The following is an 18,066-nucleotide window of genomic DNA, read 5'->3' on the forward strand; positions in this document are numbered from 1 at the left end:
CCAATATGTTTAAATTACAATTGTATTAGACTGGTTTGTGTAGTGTACCACACGCAGTGTAAAGCGATTGACAGCTAGTTCACTTGGAGTGGAATGAAGGCTTCCCATGATGCTCCAGAGGAGGAAGCTGAAATTTGACGTTGTTTAATCATGGTACTGCTGGGGACTCCAAGGAAAGAAAGTAACGTTACTCGCAATTTGAACAAAACCGCTTGGGGTATTTTCAAAACTGGTAGGTGTGAAATAATTCTACACTGACGAATTGCTAAAATCGGGAAACTACTGCATTACATGCTGATGTGGTCGTTTTGTTTATGCGTGTTGCTATGTGTCGCTAGTTTTTCCTAGGTGTGTGGATCAGACAGACGAGCAGGCTAGTTAGTTAGCGCTGGACTAAGGATGCCGCTCATTAGATGGTAGTATGTACTACTCGGTTTCTCCTCTCTGACTATTCTTAATATCTTAGTCATCTTGTGGCAGTACAGTTAACGATATGCAGTTTGCAAAGTGGTGTGCATGACCGTATAACCTCTTAATTTATCATAGTGAGCATGACTTGGAGCTAGAAGGCTAACTGTCTACAGGCAATGGGTTGGATGCTAACTGTTAGCCAGCTAACATTTTAGCTAACTGGCTAGCTTGATGGTAATAGTTAAGTTAGCTAATAGGAGTGGCATTAATGGTAGCGAGCTGGCTGGCTAGTTAATGCCATTCTCCATTTGTATGGCCGCCCGTTTATTAAGCTTGTGTGCCGATGAACATGTTAGTACGTTTCTAATACGGTCAGTCGTAAAAAATCTGCTGTCATAATAACATCGAGTTGAATGGTTAGTATGTAAGGCTTTGGTCGCTCGCTAGCTAACGTTACAGCTACAGAATGCTAGCTTCAAGCTTTCCAACTTGGGGCTTTTCAGTCATATATGTGGCAAAACAAGGTTAACTTCCCTAGCCGCGCTAATATGATATGTAAGGGCAGTTGGCAGGTAATTGGGTCATTTATCGGGCAAAGTTGGAGATAAACTCACTTTAGACAAACTGCGAAGTTGTTGTAGCCTAACTGTCAACCAGATTATGGAAATATTAACCACGCATAGATTTCTAACATTGAAATGCAATGGGGATGTGGGTCTGAGGTCTTGTGACTTTATCAGTTGTCAGTGAGTGGTGAATACCGAAAGTTCTGGAACATGTACTGGAGCCAGCAAGTTAACTTATTATTGACGTTAGTTTGTATTTCTATTAAACGAGACATGTTAATGAGAAGGTTTTTTGCTACTTTTGTTACCTAGACGACTAACTCCCAGCTACGACTAATCAGTCAACGTCTCGAACTGAACAGTTATGAAATGTTAGACAGTTATACAGCCTGATCGTTGTAGTCATTAAACCTAAGTTAACTTCGACACCTCTTATGTTTATTTTAGTAACCATAGAATAATCCTATCTGATTTTAACAACAGCAATTTAAAATTGTAGACATTTTTTTGGTATGATAACGGACTTTCGGACGTTTTGTGTTTAGTTATGTCATTCGTTAGTTTATGCTAAGTCATTCGTGAGTGTGTTGGTTTTTTTCTTGTGTGCTAATGTCGAAGCAGGTGGAAAATCATTAGCTAACAAAGTTGTATTTGTAGGGCAAATTTTCCGTCTTTCAGACTGAGATTGCGAGGTTCTGATTCTGAGACTTCAGATCTGATGTTGCACTCCGAATAAAGGTTAATTGATAATTTCCCTTTCAGCTGGGTTAATCATTTCTCAATACAACATCAGCAACAACCTGAGCAACATGAAGTGAAAGGTGATTCATCTTGGCTCTCTATCTAGTCTGGCTCCCTTCAGTAGGCTACCATTCATTTAGAGGTACCATTCGATTGAGGTTCTGTCAGTAGATTGGATGAAGTCCTTCAGTCATGGCATCACATACTCCCATTTACTCACTGTTGTTTCTCGCTGATCACTGTTTTTGTTTGGTTTTAGTGATCAATCTGGGTCCAGATGTATGCACAGGAAAAAAAAAATTAGACAACATTGAAATAAGGTCATTCACTCGCTGTGTGTGTGTGTGGTTTCTTGTTTCACATGTGCATCTTTCTTCAGGTAACGGCACCTGGTGGACAGCCGCCTGGGCGTGAGGGTCAGAAGGCAGCGTTGAAGCCACCATGAGCGAGAATGGCTCCCTCACAGAGTCGGCCATGTGCTTCGAGGAGGTGGCACTGGACAAGGACAACAAGATATGCATCTACGACAAAGACGGGGACGATGACGACAACGAGCTGGACCCTGACGACAGAGGAGGCCTGATTCACCCGTCCACCTCGTCCTGCATGGCTCGCGTCTACGATCGCACTACGGTGCTCATCGAGCAGGACCCGATCCGGCTGGACGAAGAGGGCGAAGAGGATGGCCACTGCGGCGGAGACTGCGAAGACGACGGCATGGTCTTCCTGACCGAGGGGGAAGTGGAGGGCGACGATGACGAGGAAGAAGGGGACGGCTCGTTGGCCTTCATGGGCGACCCCGAGGGCATGGTGCATGGCTACGTGCACCACACCATCTCACCAGACCAGATCCAGTTCACCATCAACCCGGGCTCGACGCCCATGCCACGCAACATAGAGGGAGCCACGCTCACACTGCACTCGGAATGCCCGGAGACCAAGCAGAGAGAGGTGAGGCGCCTGCCACCCCCATCCATGAACATCGATTGCTTAGATAAGCCTTTCATTCAAATCTAAGCGTCATCATAATCCCTCCACAGCGCAATTAAAGTTGATTGTGCAGCACTCTCTCTCTCTCTCTCTCTCTCTCTCTCTCACCCTATCTCTGTCTCTCCCTCTCTCTCTCTCCTACTTCCCTCACCCTATTTAGCCTTACAGCTGTTAAATCCTTCTGGTTTGTTTTCCTTTTTGTTTGCTTTCCTCATGTGTTTTGACCCATTTTCTTTAAATGTCAAAACTAATGATCTGAACTATATGTACACGTATTGCTAACGCAAGACTCTTGCAAGCTCAGTGTCTTATTTAGTTCCTGGTCCTAGATCTACATCTTGTTGGTATACAGCCGCCTGATTTAATCATGGTCTTTGTAGACAGCAGCAGTCGGCATACAGTGGACGCAGTGGAGAGTAGCTCCTGAGGATCAGAGACTGTTGTTTGTTCAGAGTGGAATGCCTCACAGGACTTCCTTTTCCACGTGGTTTCATATGATTGATCACTATCACTCCCTACCACACACACACACACACCAGGGGTGCTGTGAATAGTTGTCTGGTCTCTGGCATACATGCATTGCTGTTGTCTTCCTCTCTCTAAACCATGCTTGTGCAAAATTCCAGAATTGAACTGAAACTGGCTCTTAAATTCCAATTCAATTCTTGAATTTCACTTGCATTTCAATTGAGGTAGCAAACAGGAAGCAGAATTGCAATTCGAATTGTGCACAACCCTGCTCTAAACTTGATCAGTGCAGTGTTGTGGTCTGATGTAACATACTGGCACACTGATTTACGTTGGTGACAGTAAATAGGCCCCAAGGCTATGGTTTCAGCCTTGTGTTGAGATTATTACAGGTTGGTGGTTGGTAGTATTATTAGTTGTGTTACATTAGTTGTATGTTTTTTTTTACCAGCTTTGCTGTTTTTGATGCAGTTGTAATGGGTCCCTTGTAGCTGTTTTTTGCATTTTGGTGTGCACAAATGTGTGGTTTTGTTATGGACACCTTGCTCTGTTTTTTCACCAGAAGATTGGTTTTGTGACTGGATACTCTGATTTCACTATTGAGCTTCAAGCTAGGAGGCAGACTGGATGACTCAATCACTCTCTGGTTCATGAGGCAGAGCCTTGGGTCATCTCTCCTGATGAAAAAGCTTTGCCATCCTCATCCTGAACTCTGCCCATTTGTCACATTGCACTTATAGTCCACAGTGCAGTGGGGCCATGCATCTTGCTCTCCACTTGTCTTTTGGCCTTTGCAGGAGCAGCTTAAGTGGAGTGTAAAAGAAATGATCTTTACACGGACACTGTACACTCTATAGCCCTCTGGCGTTTGAAGGGGTGCACAACGTGTGTGTTGTGTTGTGTTGTGCAGTGCAGCTACCTAGTTTTGCCCCCACCACAGTCCACCTCCACTTCCTCAGCCACCCTGAGGCTTTAGGTGCTCAAGCCAACCAATGCCATCAGGTTCTGACCCATTTCAGCATCATAGATCAAACCTGTTTTAGAGGGGACTAGGGGCAGATGAGCGTTTGCTTCCTGAGTCCGACCCAGAGCTTGGCTATTAGCGTGTTTTCTTAAATTAATTTATATGCTGAAGGTAAACAAGCCTTCTTATAGTTGTCTCTAGCTTTTTTAACAGCACATGCACTGGAGACTAAAGGAGTCCACCCTTTCTCAGTAGTTAGACGTGGCTATCCATGATTGGGTTTAGGGATGTAACGGTATGAACATTCAACCTCACGTTTATACCGAGTGTGTTGAAGGCCTTCTCGCAGCCCTGCACATCGCACTATCATAATCATGATATTTGAAATGAAAACGGTAATTGTTATCGTCAACATTTTTATCGCGGTTTACCATTATACCGGTAATCGTTACATCCCTAATTGGGTCACACTGTTGACTGCTCGTTCGTCAATGCCTGACCTGTCTGAGTGAAGTAGGCATCCCAGCATGGCATCTTATAAGAGAACACTGCCATTAGCTTTATTCAATAGTGGACCACCCTCTTGGAAGATATTTTGATAGCTCTGTTGATTTCTCCTCTGGGTGTCAATCAGTGCTCTTTCAAAGCCCGCCTCAGTTTCTGTTACAACCGATGTGTGTTTGAACAGATGCCCCCTCCACACCACCCCAATTCCTGCTTGAGTGGGTTTGGTCACGTTCCCAGCCTGTTTGAGGGAATTATGACTCGGCAATCCATTGGATTTTCAGTCGAGTGTGTTGGAGGAGGAGAAGAGGAAGGAGAGAGAGAGAGAGAGAGAGAGAGAGAGGCCTTCTCCTCATTACTGTTTGAATGATCTGGCACAGCCTGGGGGAGTCTGTGCAGCTCCAGGCTTGTGTTACCTCTAGGTGTGCGTGTGTGTGTGCACACGCATCAGCTTTCACCCAGTCTCTGTTCGATTGCAGCATAAAAGTCACAATTTGTACTGCAGCTTGTCTTTGTTTTTGCTGTTTGTTTGTTATTTTTGTTTTGTTTTTGACCTTGCATAATGACCAATCTGGGCCAAGCATGATGTGATGTTCTAATCTAGAATTATGAACACCAGCATTCAAAGATGACTGGATGTTCAGCAGGTTAGCGTGTGACATTTAAAAATGGAGGAGCTAAAAATAAAACAGCTGGAGCTCTGATGCCCTTCCCTCTTTGTTCCGAGTGGCCTCCGTGTGTGGGTGGGTGTGTGGGTGTCAGGGTGAGTGTCAGAAGGAGTGACTGGGCTTATGTGAGGTATCCTAAGCTGGTGACCTGCAGAGGTCCGCAGTGTCAACCCGCCACAGGCTTGATGGGATGGTAGAGCACACCAGGACAAGTAGCAAGAAACACACACACACACACACACACACACACACGTACACACCAGTTTCGGAAATATGATCATAGAGCACAAGAGACAAGCTCTCTCAAGCCTCTCCCAGAGAATGTCTGCATCAGAGTCTCATTTGTGTGTTAAGGGGCATACAAGAGCACATCACAGAGAACCACAGAGAAGCGGGCTGGGGGCAAGAGAAGAGAGCAGAAAGCATGTGTCTCTATATAGCTTCCCCTTAGGTCAGAGGGAAGCGGGGGGGGGTAATTTACCGGGCAGAATGCTGAGTAGAGCAGAGGAATGGCCACGGGTGGTATGGGGGGGGGGGGGGTTGGATAGTAGGTGATGGGGAGATGAGGGCATTGTGCATGGATGGCATGACTGGTCTAACCAGCTCTGGCCCCACTCCCAGCACACCAGTGTCACGCTGCCTGCTGACCTGAGAGACCTCAGCCAAACAAGAGTCCCTGGGTTCATGACCTCTGCGTGACTTTTCTCTTTCAGAGGTTATTTTGCCCTCCCCCTCCGGTTGTGCTGTTTGATGATGTGGTGCCACTTCAGAGTTGTTTGTTGCTTTCTTGTTTTTGTTGTTTTCTTGCTTCACAGAGCTGAACCTCTTTATTTGCTGGTCAGGTTTCCACAGATTTCGTGGTTTTGTTTCATATTATATTCACTGACAGGAATCCTGTAAGATTTCAATATTTGCACTGCATTGCGTCTTCTTCATAAGACTCTTTCAGGCATGCTTTCAAGTTAATCTAGCAAGAAGAGTTTGGTTTGTTTGTCGTTTTGAAAATGCAGGACCTTTATCTTTGGACAACGCTGTGGCGCAGCTGGCCCATGGGGACCCAGGTTCGAATCCGACCTGCGGTCATGTTCTGATTCCCACCCCATCTCTCCCACTTTCCTCCTGTCACTCTCCACTGTCCTGTCCAAATAAAGGCTAAAAAGCCCAAGAAATATACTTTAAAATAATGACTGTCCTAGTGATGGTATGAATGACTGACTGGTTCTGGTGTGAAGGCTGCATGTTTAACCCTTAAAGGAGTACCGTCACACCGGTGTGATGGGAATGTTGAGAAATGAACGTTCTAAAGAATATCTGGGTTCATTAAATTCAACATAGAATTTTAGAACCTTCAATTGTTGCGGAACTTAGAATGTTCAAAAACTTTCCCCGTGAGAGTGTGCCTCTCACCCTCCTCATCACACTCTGTTACAGTGTTTCCTCTTCTCTCTTCCTGCCTCAGGTGAAGCGGTACCAGTGTACGTTTGAGGGCTGCACGCGGACCTACAGCACGGCAGGGAACCTGCGCACGCACCAGAAGACCCACCGCGGCGAGTACACGTTTGTGTGTAACCAGCAGGGCTGCGGCAAGGCCTTCCTCACCTCCTACAGCCTCAAGATCCACGTGCGCGTGCACACCAAGGAGAAGCCCTTTGAGTGCGACGTGCAGGGCTGCGAGAAGGCCTTCAACACACTCTACAGGTCAGAACTGGAACCGTGCCATCCCCAGAACACTTCACACTTTCACACCTGTTATCATACATCAGTAATGGATGTTTAATAGTACACCCATCATCATTCATTACACTAACCCCAGGATCATGTACTGAAGGGTCAGCCTGTAGAATTAGAACTGTAGAACCGTAGGATAGATGTCACTTCAAAGCGATTCTATGTATGCTTTTGATAAATAAAAGAAAATAAAAAGATCTGTACTCAGATCTTTCTCCCAGAGGTGGGAGAGGTCAATACTGCAGAATGGTGATATTTTCCGGCAAACGATTGTGTGTGTCACAGTAGTTATGTAATATTATGATTTCAATTTAATAAATCATATGTCCAAATTTACTTATTGCAAGTTGCACTGCAAATTAGCTTTCGCTTACATTGTATCAAAAATCAGTTAGCCATCTTAAATAAAACTGTGTAGGGCAAAACGTCTGCATTTCATACTTTTTCGTCACCGCGAGAGTTTAACAGGTGCAATAAATCAAAATCCCCATGTTATTTTATTATTACATATATATTACAAGTAGCAAATTGCAAGTTCGCGGATATCCTTATATTGGATGACAGCTTTTTTTGTAGGAAAATCTCCAGAGGTCTGCAACTGCATTCTGAAGCTGTCCACGTCTGCTGTAACTTTTCATCTGAGCCTTCTGTTCATGTGGCTTAACCAGCTTAAGTGGATATGATCCATTTATCCTTTTTGTGTATGATGGGTTGTGACATTTGAGATTACTCATAACGAGTGACTATGCAAAAGAAATTTATCATCGCTTCATTAGTGATATTTCATCAGGTACATGCAGGAAATGACCTTGTGCGCAATCTTAAAGCTGGCAGAGTGGTTGACAGGCGTTTCTCCTTCTGTTAAAACACACATGCATTAGTCGCGGCCGTTCACCATTATACCTCCTCCTCCTCTTTTTTGCATGGCAGGTCATTTGCATCTGTTTGTTATGCACATAAATCAGGCGGCATGGCTTGGCTAAATGTGTGCCAGGCTCTCCTCGGAGCTGTGAGTGTTTTTAATGTCCTGCTCTCCATCATCCTCCAGCCTTCGCTGCTGACGGCTGATCTGTCATCAGGGCTCCATTCACTCCACTGAGGCCACTCGAGCTATGAGCCCGGTGATGCGGCGACACTGTGAGATTGCATGAACGGCGCTAATTAGGAATGGTGGCTTTATTGTGTGGGAAGCGTCCTGGGCTGACGGGCTGCCCGCGGCTCTCGGTGTTGGTTGTTGTTTTCTGTGTCAGCAGCAGGGAGCTGCAGCTGAGAACTGAGTGTTGTGGCATGGCAAAGCGTATGCATGTGTGGGTGTGCTTGTGGATGTGTGGGTCTCTGTGTGTGTGTGGGTGGGTGTATTTGTGTGTGTGTGTGTGTGTGTGTGTGTGTGTGTGTGTGTGTGTGTGTGTGTGTGTGTGTGGGCTTATTTGTGCCTGTGCGTGTTTGCCCTCTTTTTGTCATGCGTCCCCCGAAAGAATATGACTGTGTGTGTGTGTGTGAGTGAGTGACTGAGAGAGAGGGTTGGTGCCTCAGGCTGTTGCTGCGTTGGTTGGTAGGGAGTGTGTGTGTGTGGCTGCAGCCATCGACCCTCTGTCAGGCAGCATTAGTCCGCACCGCCGGCCTCTTTTTCACGCCACACTGCGCTGCTTCCTGTTGGCGTCCCTCATCTGGCCCACTAATCCCGGCCCCAGCGCCCCGGGCCACACTCGAGACTCGGAGAAAGACAACTCGTGAAACCTGACCGCGCCGCTGATCAGAAGAGACGACAGACATCCAGCCAGGCAACCATGGGGAAGGCAGAGCACAGAGAAGGCAGTGATTTTTATTTATTTATTTTTTTAAATAAAGGGCATGCTGGGTGAAGAGTGTTCCTCTGGTGAAGAGGGCCAGATAATGCATTGCATTCTTTTTCATTCCTCCCATTCAATCATCACAGACCTCTTTGTTCCCCCTGTGCGGCAGCAGCCATGGGAGTGCAATATCCATAAAGAGGAGGCTGCTGTGCCCTGTTCTGGTCACCCTGCTGGTGTCCACGTACACCTTCCCTCCTGCCCATTAATCGTTTTTTGGTGTATTAATGAGGAGAAATGTTCATTTCAATCAGAGATCCTGGATTTAATCAGAGGTGTGGAACGTTGGAGGCATATCAACATATTTGCATTAACATTTCAACTTGTTCAATTTAGACAGTGACAACTACCACCTCAGCCTCCTTGTGTGTTCACAAAACATTCGAGGTGACCGTTTTTGTTGGCTCATTTGAATGCACCTCTGATTAAAGCTCATTAACTTTTTCTTCACTTTGTTTTCTAAGAATATCAAGTAATGCGCCCAGCTGTCACGTCCGGCATTAGTCATTTATCTTAAAAGCTTGCGGCCCTGTTTTAGCCAACCCACAGTGTTGTTTACCAAGTCACTAGGCATGAAGGAGGCCACTCAAGCACAACACTCCACTTCTTAAAAGGATCTATAAATCTGCTGCACTTTTTTCCCTGAGTCACTCTGGATTTGGCAAACAGCACACACTGATGCAGTTTAGTGAAATGAGCTGCTGTTCACTTTGACTGTGTCATTCAGCAATGTGTTAAAAGTGCACGGTGGCAAGAGGGATGTTTGAATTGTCTGTATCATGTATCTTACAAACTTCTTCCTCCTCCTCCACTCTGCTACTTCTGCTCTTCCTCCTCTTCCTCCTACTCCTCCATGTCTATGCAGACTGAAAGCACACCAGCGCCTGCACACGGGGAAGACGTTCAACTGTGAATCGGAAGGATGCACCAAGTACTTTACCACGCTCAGTGACCTGAGGAAGCACATCCGCACGCACACGGGAGAGAAGCCCTTTCGGTGAGTCAGCCAGCGGTGTGTGACTCGGAGTCACTGGCCCCCAGCTGCCCCGCGGTCACCACCGCCACTGTTTATTGTTTGTTTGTTTATTCAGTGACTCAATCCCTGTGCTTAGTCATTCATGTTACCTGTGCACAGATTTTTTTGATCTCAGATCTCTCTTGTTTTCTTCTTTTACTGGCTCACAAGATTACTTTTCAATATAAGTCCCTTTTCAGGGGTTGAACAGGATGCAGTTAAGCGTTGTTACACTCCTCTTCTTATCTCTCTCTCTCTCTCTCTCTTTCTCTCTCTCTAGTTGTGACCATGATGGATGTGGCAAAGCGTTTGCGGCCAGCCACCACCTAAAGACCCACGTACGGACACACACAGGTGAGTCAGGCCGCCCCGACGGTGGGGGACCTCCAGGTGACCGCATGTTTAACAAGGCGTCAGCTGCCACCGCGGCCAAGCTCCAGTCGCACCAAATGGTGTTTTTGCCCAGACTTGACAGCACCATTAATTTTACTCTGCGAGGCCCTGCTGTCGCACACGGGAGGGCAAACAGAGCTACAAACTTACATTCATCATTCACCCTCTCCCTCTCTCTTGCTCATGCTGAAAGCTTCCTGTCAAAGCTTCATGTGGGTCTCCTATGAAAATGGCTTGTTCAAAAAGACACTTAAAGCCATCCTGACACCAGAAGACTTTGACAAGATTTGGGAAAAATTCTTGAGACTGTACAATAGTCTTTTGAGTAAAGGTTGAATGGGGGCCATTAGTTAAAATACTATAATCTTTCAAGAAACTTTCCCAAATCCTGTCAAAGTTGTTTGGTGTACCAAGGCCATTAGTGATTACAGATAAAGTTCATTTCTAACATTTAACTGGCTTTAAAAGTATCCTTTTCCTGAATCGGAGAGTTGTTTTCTCCGATTGCTCAGCAACTTCAAAATGCCCTCACAATACATTTCACTCAGCAGACTTTACTTTTCAACTAAAGCAAGTTGTGATCTCTCCCTCCCTTCATCACCCCTCTCTCTCTCTCTCTCTCTCTTTCTTTCTCTCTCTCTCTCTCTCTTACTTTTTCCCTTTCCCTCCATCTCTCTTCTCTCCCGGTCCCCAGGCGAGAAGCCTTTCTTCTGTCCTAGTGATGGCTGTGAGAAGACTTTCAGCTCGCAGTACAGCCTGAGGAGTCACGTCCGCGGTCACGATAAAAGTGGCAACACCTTCACCGTCAACCTCAGCCACCCGCTATCTGAAGTGAGCTGGGGCCCTGCTTGTTTCACCATCACACTCACACACACACACACACACACACACACACACACTATGACCACTTAACTCATGCCTTCTCACATACACATACTGTTTAATCGACACTTGAAAGTGAATTTTCATGGATAGTCCCCCTCCTACAGCCACACACACAGACAGAGTATTGCATAATGGCATTGTTACATTGATAGTGATCAGGTCGTTTTGTTCCTCAAACCTGTGACATTTACAGAAAGCAAGAAGTAGTTGGATCAGATGTGCAACCAGCTGAGATTGTCTGTTGATACTTACAGGATGCAAACCATTCGCTGTGCCTCAGTGATTTGAGCCTCATCTCGACGGATTCGGAGCTCCGGGAAAACCTTAACAATGTGAGTGCCTCATGCGTTATTCTGTTTATATGTTTAACCATGTGTTGGTTTGATGTGTGTGACTTGATTTGTTTACTAGAAGTAGTTTGTTGTTCATGTAGTCGTAATTGTTGTGGTTATTGTTGTTTGTTGTTGTCGTTGTCGTATGATTGCTGGTTGCATCTCCCTGGCAGACCCACGGCCTGGACCTGAGTAGTGTTACCCCAGTGCGGATATTTGAGCTGATGTTTCAGAGCCCAGACAACAGCGTCAGTCAGGATGATGTCCAACCCACAGGCAAGTGCCTTGCTCAACACATCCTGCAGCCTCTTGTCAACTTGTATCTGATCCATTGAGTTTTTACAGCCTTTCTTTCTATCCTTTCTTTCTTCTATTCTCCCTCCCTCCCTTTATTAATTTGTTTGCCCTGTACCACTGTCTTTCTCTCTCTGTTTTGGTCCGTCCCTCTGTCTGTTGTTCTCCTCTCTTTGACCGCTGCAGATAGCCTAGTGGAGGCGTTTGGCCTGGACACTCCCTCTCAGCCGGCTGTGACAGACACCCCCGCCCTGCTCCCCGCCTTCGCGCAGGCCCCCTCCTCGTCCTCGTCCTCCTCGTCCCTTGCTACCCCAGTGCTGGACATGTCCCTGCAGCCAGTGGCCGAATCCACGCAGCAGCCTTCTTCCTCGACACCGACGCCACCCGCTGCTCAGAGCTCCACGGCCGAGCTGCAGACCATCTCGGCGCTCCCTGTAGCGTCTGGCCCTCAGCCTTATGTGGCGTTGCCACCGCCACCATTGACCCCCGCCACAGTCTCCGCTGTACCGGCCAGCGCCGCAACCGTTGTCACCACAGAGACGGCGCCGGCCAGTTTGGCTGCACCACCCCCTCCTCCTCCTCCTGTGCCTCCTCCTCCACCTACTCCTTCCGCCACTATCACCATAACGCCCGCAGCAGGTGGCATGCTGCCTCCGGGCCTGGTGGTGACTGACCAGAACCTCCAGTGGATCCTCAGCAGCGCCACCAACTCGCAAAGCAACCTCGAACAGCAGGTGAGAACCTGAAGCTGGAGATTTTCTAGAAGAATCGTAGAACACTAGCCATTTACATGCCTCTCAAATCAAATATCTTTCAAATATTCTCAAATATCTTTTTTCCTTTGTTCTAATTTATTCAGATGTTTGAAGGTTGAAGTTAATTTAATCCATGCAATGCAATATCTCTTCCTTATCTACATCCGTGGTTCAGATTCTATGCATAGCTTTGAGCACACATACTAAAAATATAAGAGGTGGCTTCTGATCATTCAAGGATTCCTGCTCATTGTCTGTCTCCCTACCATCTGTAAAGAATCATCAAAGGTACTTTGTGTCTATTCCTAGGGGCAGGGTCCTAAAGTGGAGAAAGTCTTCTTCACCACAGCCATACCTGTTGGAGGAAATTCAGGTACAATTAATTGGTTTCATCTTATGATTGTTTTCCTGTTCTTATAATGTGTGTATTGTATTTAGTAAGTATAGAAATGTCACATATTACCAACCGTCACGTATGTCCAACCTCTTACGGGTATGTGTCACTTAATATTAATTTCTATACAAACCAAGACGGCGGATTCCTAAAGAAATGCAAGCACCCACACCATGAGTTTATCTAAATTAGCTATATACCAAAACTTACATTTTACCGTGGCTCGAAGAGCTGCAAACAGTGTTGTAAGGCTGAGTGTACAAATCTGCTTGGAGCTCCAATGGAATTTTGAATTGACGACGAGAATTCTCGGGCTAACCGTTGATGTGCAGTGAGAAGGTTTGGAATAAGTACCCACCAGCCCAGCACTAAACTCCGAGCATGGTCGACAAAATCAGATATTTCAGGCAGTAAAAGCCCCGGTAAGAACCGAATCTACACACCTATGGCTACTGAAAAATGTAAGGTTCATTTAGCAAATGTTATTTTGAAGTATTAAAAAACATTGTTGTTTTAGAATTTTGGAACGAAATGGTTGGTAATTAGCACGTTTACGATAACTTTTGTAGGAATCAGACTGGGTGTATGTCTAGTGTGGTATTGACAATTTTGCAGGTGTTGCTGATTGTGACATGCCCCTGCTGCTGTTGTGTCTCCTACAGGAAACCCTGTTCAGCAGATTGGCCTGAGTCTGCCAGTCATCATCATCAAGCAGGAGGAGTCGTGCCAGTGTCACTGTGACTGCAGAGCTAAAAGCACAGCCACCTCCACGTCCTCTTCCTCCCCCTCCGCTACGAACTTGCCATCCTCTTCCTCAGCCCAGAAGCAGCCTACAGACCTTCCGCCGGCTGACCCCGCCCCTGCCCCCGCCCCCACCCCTGTACCCCCACCCCCACCTCCACCTCCACCTGTCGCCCCCTCGCAATGCTGCCCTGCTCAGCCAGACGATCCGTCGGCCCACGCCGGACACTCGCATGCAGCTGGTCAGCCCTCCTCATTATTATCAGCAACGCCGTTACCGCCATCATCCTCCTCCACCCCTCCCCCACCTTCCTCCTCCTCTTCCTCCTCCACAGTCCACTCGCAGACTTTCCCCAGCGCCAGCGCGGCAGGCGCAGCCCCCCTCCCTTCGCCAGCGGCCGGCGGGCTGGCCACCATGGACGTGGCGGACTTCCTGTCCCTGCAGAACGCCGGGGGCTCGACCAACATGGAGGCCCTGCTGCTGGTGCCAGACGACTTCCCCATGGGCGACGGAGGCATCCACTAGCGGACCTCCGCCTGCCAACACCCTTCGGCATCTCCCTCTCTTCCTTCTCTTCCACCTCGCGATCATCCCTTCCCACCACCTCTCGTTTCAGTGCTGCAAGCCCAGCCAGACCCAGGGCCATGTGCGGTACATGTGTGGAGCCCCCTGGTGGTTGATAGGTGAAAGACACATTTCCAATTTGGCCAGTGCCTCTCCCTCCCCCAATGGACCGAGCTGGATCGGAACCCTGCTGTGCATGTCGCTCAATTCAAAGGCAGTGCAACGTGCTCAGCCCAGCCCAGCCCAGCCCGCAGTGTCAACAGAACCACATCAGATGGCTCGCCCTGCCTTTTGGTGGTATTTTTTTTGTTTTTTATTATTATTATTATTATTATTATTATTATTTTATTTTGGCTTACCACATTCACTGACGTTACTTGACAAACTGTGTTACTTGTCATAACAGTGCTCAGATATGTCTAAATCTATATATGCAGCTTTGAAGTGATCAATGCCTGAAGTGACTTGTCTAATGATTGATTCACTTGTTTTTTTTTTTTTTTGTTTTGTTTTCTCTCTCTCTGGTGTCATCAGGGACATTAGGGAGCTCAAAAAAGAGTAATAATGAATCAGTTTGGCTCAATTTGGCTCTGGAGTTAACTTTTGTGCCAGTACTTGAGGAAATGCTATCAAGCTGTATCTGAGACCACATAGTCACTTTTTGCATGATTAACTTTTTGTTGTTCCTGGAAGGACATGAAGCACTGATTTGCCAGAAACTGTAATGAAATTACACACTATGATATTTCCTATCCTTGTACTGTAGTCAGCAGCACTCTCTGATATAGACACATTTAGTCCAGAATTGACTAGAATGTACTGCATGTAAACAAATAATAACAAAAAAAAAACATGTTGGCAGTAGTCTTCTCGGGAGTAGTTGGTAGTTTTTTTTTTTAAATCAGTATACTATTGCAAGGTCACTCTACAGGGCAGTTGATGCAGCTTTTTCCCCTAAAGCAAGGTTGAGCCTATGCCATGCCAATATGAAGAGTAGCTAATCATAGATGTTACTAGGGAGGCTGGTGTAGTCCAGGAAATGTGATTGCAATTTTGACATTCATTCATCTATCATTTTTTTTTTTTTTTAAAGAAAGACTTTAAAAATAAGTTTGCTTGCCTTTTTAAAATATATGTAATATAGTCTTTACATTGGTGAAAACGGCTGCCTATGACTAAACTAGTATTTAATTTTTATATGTGTTAATTTATTTGAATACTTAATTGCTATCGTCAGATCAACTCTTCTGTTCTTTCTCACTCAATCTTTTTTCATTCTCTCTCTCACGAAATTTCCCAGCTTTGTGGACCAAGTCCTGACGTGCGTGTTTCTTCTGAAGGCGTTCTCGTTCGGGCTAGTGAAAAGGCTCAGGTTTAGGCTTACACTTCTTCTCTCCTTTCCTTTAGGATGGTGTTACTGATTCCAGACTTTTCACCCAGTCATTCACTTCATGGCTGCCTGTTCTTAGCCAGAGACAGGTGTGCATGCAAGCACCAGAAGGGCTCAACTGCACATGTGTCTCAGCTGAACCAGTTTTGTTTTAAATGTTCTTAAAAACAAAACAAAAAAGAAAAAAACAAACATTTAACTTGACCAAGTTTGTTTTTCATGCAGTGAACAGATTTATTTATGTTAGTGAATGGCAAAGAGTGAGACACACACACGCAACCGATCCCATTTGCACACCATCTAAGCTGCTGCCTGTTGAGGACAAAAAGTGGCATCTTCCTTTTCAATCAACACTTTACCAATTCCACCCCTCACCCCACAGCATGACCCCCCTCAGGGATGAAAGTTATGATGGACGAGATTCCAGATTTGCAGCATTAAAATGCTCTGATTTCGACCTAAAAATCATCGGCTGCCATTGCTGACCATCATTCAATGTTAACTTTTCTCTGTAGTGTCTCTCATCTCAACTGCTTGCACTACCAGTCGCCGGTGTTGTTAGTCCAACCCCACTCCGTGTGTGTAGTCAGTAGCATATGTCCCTTACTTTAGACCACTGCTGTAGAGAGTATTGTGTTGTGAATGAGTTGATCATAAATGTATATATTGCACATTTGATAATATAAATACTATTATTCCTTTAGATTGTATTTGAATTTGTATTTTTGTATAGAGCGTGAACTATTTTAGGTTTTTGAGATGGAAGACAGACCCTACCCGTACACTGCCCTACCTGTGTCCTTACCATCCTTTTTTATGACCGCAGGCATGCACTAATTATGCATTTCTTTTTTGTTTATTTGTTTTGGGTTTTATTTTTTGTGCTTTTCTTTTTTTTATGAAGCCTTGTGATGGTCCAACTGTGGTATTAGAGTAGGCTCTCTTAACCTACCCCAAACAAAACTGTTTTCTGAAGTGCATGTGTGACGGTGTTCCTGCAAGTTGGTATAGATTCTTCCTAATGTGTAGAAGAAATATATAACATTGCCTTACAGCCTATCAGTGATTACAGTTTGAAGGCATGTTGCCTCATCAATGTTGTTCTTCTGAACGCTTTTGCCTTTAACATGGAAGGCTCTGTTGGCAAAGCAAGAACATCTGTCTGTTTTGTTCATTTAGTTGATGTGTCTGTGTGTGTGTGTGTGTGTGTGTGTGTGTGTGTGTGTGTGTGTTTTTTTGTCATGGTGTGCCAATGAACATATACTGTGTATGAGTTCATTTCTTGGGTGTGTGGTTCATTGTCAATCCTTAATCCACACACTCCACAGCATAGTTCACCATCGTACCTGTCCAGCTTGTCATACGATTTCTTGTATGTTGTGGCGCTCTTAATTGTCTTTTTTCATGCCCTATCCTATAATATTTTCAGTTGCACAGCAAGGCTTTCTGTCATGGCTTGCATGATTTCAATTCCTGTTGTCTTTCATCATAGGACAGGGTTCTGTTGTGTTAATATATACAGTTTGTTGGATCTGTTGATGTCTTGTTATTTCTTTTTTGTTTTGTTTGTTTGTTTATTTGCAATCTTGTTTGCTGTATGTTTTCTACATGTATGTATGTGGTGCAATGTTTGAGTCTGGATAGGAAGTGGGACAACAGTGAATGTTTAATCTGCTTGATCCTTGTCACTACTGTAAGATCCTCACCATCTCAACCTCAACATGTTGAACTATGCAAGACTTTCATCTTTTCCTCTCTTACACTTGGTGAAAGATGCCAATTATGTCATTGTTCATCTTTTTTTAACAACATAGCCTCTATTCCTAGCCCACAATGATTTCTCCCCAATATTCTTGATATTCATTCCTTAAATGTAAGATTATCAGAAGGCTCTCAAAGCGGAGTCAAACCAATAGCATATTAAAAATATTTCGGGCAACGTAGACGCCATTGTGTTGGAATGATCGAATTGTTCCCCATCAATAATCACGACCACCAAGTTACTATTTCAAGGAGTCACAGGTTGTGCTTGAAGAAAAGGCACTATAATTCTGTTGTAAGAATTATTTTCAGCAGTAAAACATTGTTCTGTATTGTTTCAAGGAAAAGTTTGAGGAATACAATATGTTTGCATACTCAAATTATATGTCAGTGATTATTTAACTTCCTGCCTTCTCTCTCTTTCTCTGGCCTTGAGCTACACATCACCAAGTTGCTCTGAATCCCTGAAGTTACTCACAGAAAAAACACCTCACCAAATCCATTGGAGCTGGATTAAAAAAAAAAAAAAAACAATACTAACAAACAATAAAACTATCAATCTGGATAATCAATTAGCCAGAGCAGCTCCTGTGCATACTTCTTTTTTTAATTTGTGTCAGAATAGGCAAGTGCTTCATCATGAGTGTATGT

The 18,066-nt window shown here is 45.2% G+C and overlaps 1 protein-coding gene across 1 annotated transcript; it reads left to right on the top strand.

The window, feature by feature from the left end:
- Positions 1 to 1,500: 1,500 nt before the first annotated feature.
- mtf1 (metal-regulatory transcription factor 1) lies at positions 1,501 to 17,990 on the top strand. Its single transcript, XM_048260395.1, has 11 exons — positions 1,501 to 1,798; positions 2,098 to 2,669; positions 6,772 to 7,010; positions 9,756 to 9,887; positions 10,186 to 10,259; positions 10,993 to 11,129; positions 11,438 to 11,515; positions 11,689 to 11,791; positions 11,996 to 12,543; positions 12,874 to 12,937; positions 13,621 to 17,990. Exons 2-11 carry the CDS (start codon positions 2,160 to 2,162, stop codon positions 14,223 to 14,225), a joined length of 2,490 nt encoding a protein of 829 aa, XP_048116352.1. The 5' UTR covers positions 1,501 to 1,798; positions 2,098 to 2,159; the 3' UTR covers positions 14,226 to 17,990.
- The last annotated feature ends 76 nt before the right edge of the window (positions 17,991 to 18,066 follow it).

Source organism: Alosa alosa, chromosome 13 (assembly GCF_017589495.1).
Source record: "Alosa alosa isolate M-15738 ecotype Scorff River chromosome 13, AALO_Geno_1.1, whole genome shotgun sequence".
Classification (NCBI taxonomy): Eukaryota; Metazoa; Chordata; class Actinopteri; order Clupeiformes; family Clupeidae; genus Alosa; species Alosa alosa.